Here is a 9,803-nt window from a genome sequence, read left to right on the forward strand (position 1 = left end):
TTAAATAGAGGGACAGTCCCGTTTAAGACTACTCTTAAACTCCTTCCAAGGTGAAAGAAGCTCCACATGCGAAAGTTGTAACTTCATCGCCATCTTTGCCATAGTATCTGCCACCGTGTTTGCATCTCTCATAATCAAACGAAAGTCAACACGCCAATTCCAATGCATGATATCTCTTATTTTGAGCACCAGTGGATCAATAAACCCAAAACCATCTTGAGTAACAAGATTAAATGCTTCCACACAATCCGTCTCACAAATAACATCTCGTTGACCCACATCCCAAGCTAAGAGATATCCTCTCCAAATAGCAAACAATTCTCCTTGAAGAATACTATTACTCTCAATCATTCCCAAACACCCCCTTTGCCAGCTCCCATTACAATCTCTAATAACACAAGCAAAACCAACACTATCACCCGAACCAAAATAACTAGCATCACAATTAATCTTAAAAGTACCAATGGATGGGGGATTCCAAAAACCATTTAGAGTAGAGGGAAGGGACATACGTTGTAATTCAAAAATATTTCTAAGCTCCTTTTCTGAAGTTAATGCCAGACAAATGACTTTTTCCGGAGGCCAAGTTTCATGGGGATTAAAGATGTCGTTATTCCTTGCTCGCCATATCCACCAAAGTCCCGAAAAGAACTTGAACGGGTGCTCTCTGCTATGATACAAGAACCAGTTCTTCAAATCCAAAGGATGACAAGGAATATCCAACCTTTGCCAGACAAGCTGAGCTTTTGGACAATTCCGAATACAATGTATAACCGATTCCTGGCTAGAAAGACATCTTGGACACCTATCCGATGACGACATCCCTCTTCTAAAGCGAAAACTTGCAGTAGGAAGAGCCTCCTTAAGACACAACCAAGCCAAAAACTTATGCTTTTCCGGAACAAGCTGACGCCAAAGCCAAAGCCAATTCTCCCTCTCCTCCCAACCAAACAGCTGCTTACACAACCACAAGTAACCATTGCGTGAGTCATAGACTTTGGCAGCAGACCCACTCCAATACCAACCCACTTCCGGACCTGCTTGTTCATCTGGATTGTAAGAGAGAATATTATCTTTCAGATTTTGAGATAAAGGAGAATAAAGAGTATCCAAATGCCACCTACCAACCGACCAAATATCCTGTATCCGGAGATTCGAATCAGAAATGTGGACATAATCCATCTCATTAGATAACCGTCCTTCTCTCCTCCAGCTAGAAAACCAAAAATTCTGGTTCAAATCTCCAATACACCAAGCAAACCCATCCTTCAACACTTTCCAAGCCTTGCAAAGACACCTCCAAATGGGAGAGTCCTTGTTCTTAGGATAACTAAAACAGTCATATAGAGATGATCGGTATTTGGCATCCAATAATTGGACCCATAGCTTGTTTGGCTGCTGGAAAAAAGTCCAAACTAGCTTCCCAAGAAGAGCAATATTTACACAATAAGGATCTCTAATCCCCAAACCTCCATATTTTTTTGGAGTAACCAGTACCTTCCAACTAACAAGATTCAATCCTCTTCCATCAACTTGTCCTTTCCAAAGAAATTTCCTCATCATAGACTCCAATTTACTAATGATTCCTTTGGGAAAAATAGAGACCTGCATCTGGTACGTGGGAATAGCAGCGGCAACAGAATTAACCAAGCAGAGTCTACCAGCCCGATTGAGTAAACTCCCTTTCCAGCTTGCTAGCCTACTCCGAATCTTATCCAGGACACCATTGAAAGCTGAACGAGTCACTCTAGAATGGCTAAGGGTAACTCCAAGATACTTGCCCAAATCCTGGACAAATCTGATAGAGGATACCCCAGTGAAAACCTCTTTCCTTGTTGCAGAGACATTCTTGGAGCAAAGCGCTTTAGACTTCTCCACATTAATCTTCATCCCAGATGCTTTGCAAAAAGTCTCTAAAACCAACATCACATTTTGCACTTGTCTCTTTGTAGCTTTACAGAATAGAAGCAAGTCATCCGCAAACATTAAATGGGATATTCTTGGTCCCCCTCTAGAAATAGCAACCGGCTCCCACAAGCCCAAATCAACCTGATGACTAATAAAGCATGCCAGTCGCTCCATACACAACACAAAAAGATAGGGTGACATAGGGTCTCCTTGTCTAAGACCTCGACTAGGAGTAAAGCCATTCAGACGACTCCCATTCCAAAGAATAGATAAGGAAGAAGCAGTGACACAATTCATAATCAAATTAAGTGTAGGAATAGGAAAACCAAAGCTCTTAAGGGTATGAGCTAAAAACCTCCAGTCAACTCTGTCATAAGCTTTCTCCAGATCAATCTTAAAGGCCAGTGTGCCTTTCTTTGATTTAGTCTTCTTCATAAAGTGGAGGACTTCTTGAGCAATAATGATGTTGTCAGGAGTTCCTCGTCCCGGAATAAATCCTCCTTGAAGCGGGCCAACAATCTCCGCAAGATGAGGACGAAGCCTATTAACAAGGACCTTCGTGATGATCTTGTAAACTACATTGCAGAGACTAATCGGCCTGAAATCTTTCATAGATACCGGTGATTCAACCTTTGGAATGAGAACCAGTAAAGTCTCCAACATTCTCGGATCAAGAGTAACACCGGAGAATGCCTGCTTAACCATCTTCCAAACATCAAGACCAATGATCTCCCAATATTCTTTGAAGAAGAAAGCTTGAAACCCATCCGGACCTGGAGCTTTAAAAGAGTTCATGTGAAAAACAGCTGTTTTGACTTCCTCCATAGTAACTGGTGCCGTAAGATTATTGCAAGCTTCCTCATTCAGAGAAGGAAGAGGCACATCACCAAGGCAACCCAAATCAACATCATCCAAATGACAGAATAAGCTTTTATAGAAAGACTCTGCTTCTTGACTCAGAACTTCTGGATCAGTTTCCCACACTCCATCCTTGAGAAAAAGGCCATGAATCTTATTATGCTTCCTTCGCGCAAGAGTTTGAATATGAAAGAATCTTGTATTCCTATCCCCGAACCTTACCCACTGCTCTCTGGACTTTTGGAACCATAGGAGCTCTTCTTGCACTAGAGTATTATTATAATCATCAAGCAACTGTTGCTCTTTCTGACGCAAATAAATACTATCCACCACTTCCAAACGCTTTTGTAAAGAATTAATCTGCTGCTCTAATTCACATTTCTTAACAAAAATGTTACCAAATACCTTCGAGTTAAACTCTAGTGAATTCTTCTGTACTTCTGAAAGCTTGCCATGAATTCCTCTATTACCAGACCACCATGACTGGTTCACAATATCTTTATACCCAGGATGAGTAGCCCAAGCAGCAACAAATCGGAAAGGTCGATTCCCTTTAGGCTGAGGACGACCTTTACAACGCACCAGAATAGGGCAATGATCAGACTGAAGCCTATTTAAAACTTCTGCATAAGCCTCTGGAAAGATAGATAACCAACTACTATTTATACAGACTCGATCAAGCTTTTTTGCCACGTCAACATAATTTTTCACCCTCCTGTACCAAGAAAACTGCCTCCCGATAGTCTTCAGATCAAACAAACCACTATCCCCTAATGAAGTAGCAAACATGTCTGCTCTTTGATGAGAAAATTGACAGCCCTTAGATTCATGAGAAAATTTGACTTCATTAAAATCACCAAGAACAATCCAAGGTCCTTGAAAAACCATGGATTGTGCAACAAGATAATCCCAAAGGAGAACCCTTTTATTAAATTGAGGACTGCCATAAATACCACTACACCTCCAAATTAAATTATCAAAGTGAACCTCAACAATAACACCCTGATCAAAAGCATCAATGAACTTACAACAAACACCCTTCATAGAGGATAGAAACCAAATACCTCCCTTATGCCCCTGTGCCTCTACTATACCAACAGAGTGATACCCCAACCTTTCCCAAAATAATTTTAAATGCTGAAAAGGGGAGTGAGTTTCAACCACAATAAAGAAAACAGGTCTAAATTTCCTAACAAGTTCCTTACAATGCACCCGGGCTAACTTATTAGAAGCACCCCTAATATTCCAAACAATCATATTTAAACTATCCATAAATAATAGGGACAGAATAAATAAGAACATAAACTCTAAACAGAATCACCAACCTCAATAGGTGGTTTGTCCTGCGGTACTGGCACACTCTGATCCTCAATAATTGCCACCTTTGGACCCCCTGACACTGCACTTGCCATGCTTCCATCTACTAAGGTTTCCTCCGTTGTGCCACCATTTTTATCAACTGGCGAGTTCTGCAAGGAGGAAGGCCGAGGACGCTTCCGTAGAGAAATTCCACGACGTGCAGGAGTTCTGCGCGATGGAGATGGCGCAATTTCATGTTTTTCTTGCTTCCCCATCCTAATGCCAGTTGATTTGCCTCCATCACCATGCAAATTGGGCCTTGGAACCCTTCTCGAACCAAACTTGTGCTGCTTTCCATCTTGGTCCTTCAAACCTGATGACTGGCCCATTGTAAATTTTTTCTTACGCAGCACTTGTTGCCAGCCCTCTCCATCATCCATGCATGCCTCATTAACAAGACCATCAGGCACGTGAGGAGCCAATGATTCCGTAACCACATCCTTCCCTTTAACAACTCCTAATTTCTCACCCAAATCACGAGCTTCTGATTCAGCTTCTTTTTGAATCTCATGATTGTTGTGTGGCACTAGTGTTGGGGCTTCATTATTTTTTCCATCACCAAAGGAATTTATGTTTCCTTCCAAGGACTCCTTCTCCATGCACAACGATTTATCATGCCCATACCGTGCACAAGTAGCACAAATCAACTGTAAACTCTCGTACTCCACTTCATAAGTCACACCCTCCACTATAATATGTTTGATTACAGGCAACTCAAGATTAATTTGAACACAAGCTCGGGCATATTTTCCTCTTTCTGCGAGCTTAGTAGCCAAATCTACTTTCACCGGAATCCCAATTGCAGAAGCAATTCGCAGCATTGCTTGTTCCTGGTAGCACCAAATTGGAAGTCCCGAGACTCGAATCCATACCAGCGTTGATCCAAAGGATTTTTCGCATGGCCTAAAATCCACATCCCATGGCTTTACTGCAACATAGTGACCGTCTATCAACCACGGGCCACCAAGAATGACTTTCTCACGATCCCCAGCAATATCAAATTTAACCAAAAAATATCCAAATCCCACATCCAACAAATCAAACCCTCCTTTGATGCGCCATACTATCCGGAGCTTATGCATGAGAGCCGTGTAGCCATAATACTTATCCAACACCTTGATCACGATGGCTTCCTTATAAGGTTCAGCTAGACAGCTCTTTGCCTCCTTGGTAAAACTGACACTTGGTGGACGAGAATCACCCTGCTTACCTGTCACCATTGCGATACCATCCCCAGATAAAGACCCTACTAATGCAAAGGCCTTAGACTTTTCTGCACCAATGACTTTATCTCTAAAAGAGACCTTGGATGGCTTTCCTAACCCCTCTCGAGAAGAACCCTCCTTAACACCGGATACACACCCACCCACGCTCTCCCCCTTATCTCTTCCGATGGCATGGCCATCTTCTTCACCGTGTTTCACCCTCAACCGCTCGCCCCCGCTTTCTCCTTCTCTCATTCTCTTTGAGTACGGAGTACGTACTCTTTCTCTGCTAGGTTTTTTTTGTAGTACTATATATGTTTGATATTTATTTTGGTACCATGATAAATTTATATGTATCAATATATTAAAAATATAAACAAATAATAACATGACGTATAAAATTTATTTTCTTCGTTAGTATTTATTTTCTTAAATATATATTATATTAATATTCTTATTAAAATACTGTTATAATATAATAAAAATAAAAATATTTTTTATTTAATTTTTAAAAGATTTAAATATTTTTTTATGTTAGACAAAAATGACCATTTATAATTTTAAAATTTAAATAATTTAAAAAATAAAAATACATTTAATTATTTATCCATACTAAAAGATATTATTTCAATGTTATTGACAATTCTTTAGGTTTTTTTCAACAGACTCCTTTCTTTATTCTCTTCCTTCACTTTTCTCCGGTAAAAAAGATAAAGAAATCTTCTTACTGTCACTGCAACATTTATCGCGTGTCTCACTCATCTGAAGAGAACGTCGTCGTATCAGAGAATGTCGCCGTCTTCCTCATTTCAGAGAGCGTCGCCATCATCAGTCTCTCTCTTTCGGTAACTCGCTCTCTGTGATTTCTGTGATTTTAATTATTATAACATTGTTGTAATTTCTATAATTAATGTAATTTGCTTTGATTTGTGTGATTTTATATTAGTGGTCGTTAATTTTGTCAATTCTTGCTTGTTTTAATTGAAGTCATAGTGCTTGCTTTAATTTTGAGATTAGAGAATAATTTATTACTACGATATGGATGGGTATGTCTAAAATGAGTACAATAATTATGTATTTATTGAATGTGTCACATTTATATAGATCATTAGATTTTATTAGATGAAAATTAAAAGCCAATATAAAAAAAGAGTATTGATGGACTCTAATAAATACAAAATATCCTAGTACATAATAAATACTTTAAGTGATAATATTTTATGACAACAGAATCTTTTATTTTTAAATAATTAAATATAACATATATAAATATAAAAAGTATGAATATTTTTTATGTATTAAGATTAATTATTATGCAAATTTTTTTTATAATATTAAAAAATTATATTAATATAATATTTTAAACTGTAACATAAAAATATAAAATAATTAAAATTTTATTTTATATTACTTAACAAATAATTAGATTATTATATTCAAAATTTATTAACTAACTATTTTTATTAAAAATATTATCATATAATATAATTTGTTATCAAAATATTTTTAAATATAATTTATTTAAAATATTATCATATAATATAATTTGTTATCAAAATATTTTTAAATATAATTTATTTAAAATATTATATATAATACATAAAGATATTAACTTTTCACTTTTTAATTTTTTTAAAAAACAGAATAAATAATATAATTCTAAACAGAATATATATAAAAGGCTAGTTGAGTTAGAAAATAAAAAATTTAGCTAAAAAAAATATAAAATATTTGAAAATAATAAAAAATAAAAAATGATCTTATTATATATATAATTATAAATATTATATATATGAAACTATAAATTTAAAAAATATTTTTAAATTATTATCTACTTAATATTACCACAAAATAAATATGAATAAGAAAAACTAAAGAGAGAGTCATGAGGTGACATATATATTAAAGAGTCTAAAAAATAAAAATATATATACCAATCTTATATCAGTCACTATTACATACACACACACACACATATATATATATAGTTGATACATATTATTTATTCAATTTTTTTAAAAAAATTAAAAAAATATTTTTATGTATTATATATAATATTTTAAATAAATTATATTTTGACAAATATTTGATAAAAAATTATATTATATAATAATATTTAAAAAAAATAGTTAATTAATAAGTATTGAATATAATAATCTAATTATTTATCAAGTAATATAAAATAAAATTTAGTTATTTTATATTTTTATGTTGAAGTTTAAAATATTTTTTGTATAATAATTAATTTTAAAGAATAAAAAATAATTATATTTTTGTATTTATATGTTTTATATTTTTAATTACGTAAGTTTGATTAGTTTAGGTCTTATTAATATAAGTAAATATATAATGTGATAAGCATGTGTTTAGTATTATATTATTTATTCTGTTTTTTTTAAAGAAATTGAAAAAAATAAAAAAGTTAATATTTTCATGTATTATATATAATATTTTAAATAAATTATATTTTTTAAATATTTTAATAAAAAATTATATTATATAATAATATCTTTAACAAAAATAGTTAGTTAATAAATTTTGAATATAATAATCTAATTATTTGTCAAGTAATATAAAATAAAATTTTAATTATTTTATATTTTTATGTTACACTTTAAAATACTATTTTAATATAATTTTTTAATATTATAAAATTTTTTGCATAATAATTAATCTTAATGAATAAAAAATACTCATATATTTTGTATTTATATATTTTATATTTAATTATTTAAGAATAAAAGATTCTGTTGCCATTTAAAGTATTGTGTATTAAAGTATTATCATTTAAAGTATTTATTTATGTACTAGGATATTTATTAAAGTCCATCAATGCTTTTCTTTTATATTAACCATTGATTTTCATCTAATAAAATCTAATGGTCTATATAAATGTGACACATCTAATAAGCACATAATTGTTGTGCTTATTTTAGACATACCCTATATGGATAGTCTAATTATAATTTGACATTCTTCGTCCCAGCTAGGACTAGAAGTGAGTCAAGTTAGCTCGAGCTCGACTCGTTAATAGCTCGATAAGTTAAACTCGTGAGCTAGTAAGCCAAGCTTAAACTTGGAATTAAGCTCATAAATTAAATGAGTCGAGCTTGAATTTGAATAAGCTTAGCTCATTAGCTCGTGAACGGGTTTGATTATATATGTGTGTGTATTTAATCTATCCTTTTAATGTTATATATATGAAATAATAATATATAATTATGTATATTAATGATCTTAATTATTTAAAATTTATAATTTATTGATAGATAAACAATATATAAAATTGACCTTTTTAAATAATTTTAAAATATATAAGTTATAATTCATTGATATAGAATTATAGATTATGTTCCTATTATTTGATCAAGCTCATGAGCTTTTCGTGAGCCGAGCTTGAGTTTAAAAATAGACTCAATTATTAATAAGCTGAGCTGTGAGCCAAGCTCAATTTTTGTGAGTCGAATTTGAGTTTGGTCTAACTCGACTCAATTCGGCTCAGTTACAACCCTAATTCTAGTCTTGGAAGGAGTTTAATTTGCTCTTGCAGGCTCTGTCTTTCTAATTTTCTTCATTGCTCTGTTTTGTTTTTCGTTTCTTTTAATTTATTAAATGTTAGAATATATATAATTAGGATCAATTAAAATTATTTAGTATATTAAAATATTTATCATAGAATATTACATTTTTATTATTATAATTCTCTTAACACCTATAAATACCTTTCTATATTGTATCATTTCAAACAACTTAAATATACTCAATAATACATAAATTCTTTCTTCAATTTAGTCCCATGTTTTTAACATTAAACACACAAAAAAAGCATTTTATGCAGACAAATAACTCATCATTATTTACAAGAATTGTCATGTATGTAATTGTTTTTCTGGATTACAAAAAAAGAAAAATAGTACGATAGTGTAATAATAAATATTTTTTATGAGTGCTTCTTAGTATATTAAATTATATACTTTAACAAACAAAAAGACTAATTATTTATAGTTATATCTTAAGTTACTATACGAAGAACTATAAAAGTTAGTTTGATCATACTAATTCTTAGATTATCACATACTATCCAAAAAACAGCAATAAAGGCTTAGAATTTGGAAACAGGTCAAAATAAGAAAATACAGTATATATTGAACGTACATCAGTCATGACAACTTATATATCGAAATCTCCATTCATCTTAGCACACTTGAATCTTACACTATGATTTTCATTTGAGTTTAGAAGATGGTGCTTTGAATCTTAATCACAAACATTTCTCAGCCATGTTGCAAGCGACAGAGTAACAAAACAAATCAACATGCACAGTATAATGTCATTCAAGTTGGTTGTCTGAAATAATAAACAAACATAAGAAAACTAAAATGTTAAGCAGCTGACCATTATTTAGATATCCATAGCTGAAACTCAAATATAGTAAAAAAAGTAAGGCAGAACTAATCGTTAGACTCAATGATA

The 9,803-nt window shown here is 32.7% G+C and overlaps 1 protein-coding gene across 1 annotated transcript; it reads right to left on the reverse strand.

The window, feature by feature from the left end:
* Positions 1-5,585, reverse strand: LOC110266223 (uncharacterized). Its single transcript, XM_088500394.1, has 5 exons — positions 4,092-5,585; positions 2,264-3,768; positions 1,129-2,056; positions 963-1,049; positions 1-861 (listed from the first exon to the last, which is right to left on the reverse strand). Exons 1-5 carry the CDS (start codon positions 5,583-5,585, stop codon positions 1-3), a joined length of 4,875 nt encoding a protein of 1,624 aa, XP_088356520.1.
* Between the last annotated feature and the right edge of the window lie 4,218 nt (positions 5,586-9,803).

This window comes from Arachis ipaensis, chromosome B9 (genome assembly GCF_059453495.1).
Source record: "Arachis ipaensis isolate K30076 ecotype BB chromosome B9, ASM5945349v1, whole genome shotgun sequence".
Classification (NCBI taxonomy): domain Eukaryota; kingdom Viridiplantae; phylum Streptophyta; class Magnoliopsida; order Fabales; family Fabaceae; genus Arachis; species Arachis ipaensis.

Excerpts from the sequence above, each read along its gene's own strand:
- LOC110266223 (XM_088500394.1), bottom strand. The coding sequence starts at position 5,585 with ATGAGAGAAGGAGAAAGCGGGGGCGAGCGGTTGAGGGTGAAACACGGT. Across the intron at positions 1,050-1,128 it reads GGATACAGGATATTTGGTCG|ATGAACAAGCAGGTCCGGAA; the intron begins GTTGGTAGGTGG and ends CTTACAATCCAG. Across the intron at positions 862-962 it reads CAATGGTTACTTGTGGTTGT|GAGGCTCTTCCTACTGCAAG; the intron begins GTAAGCAGCTGT and ends TTGTGTCTTAAG.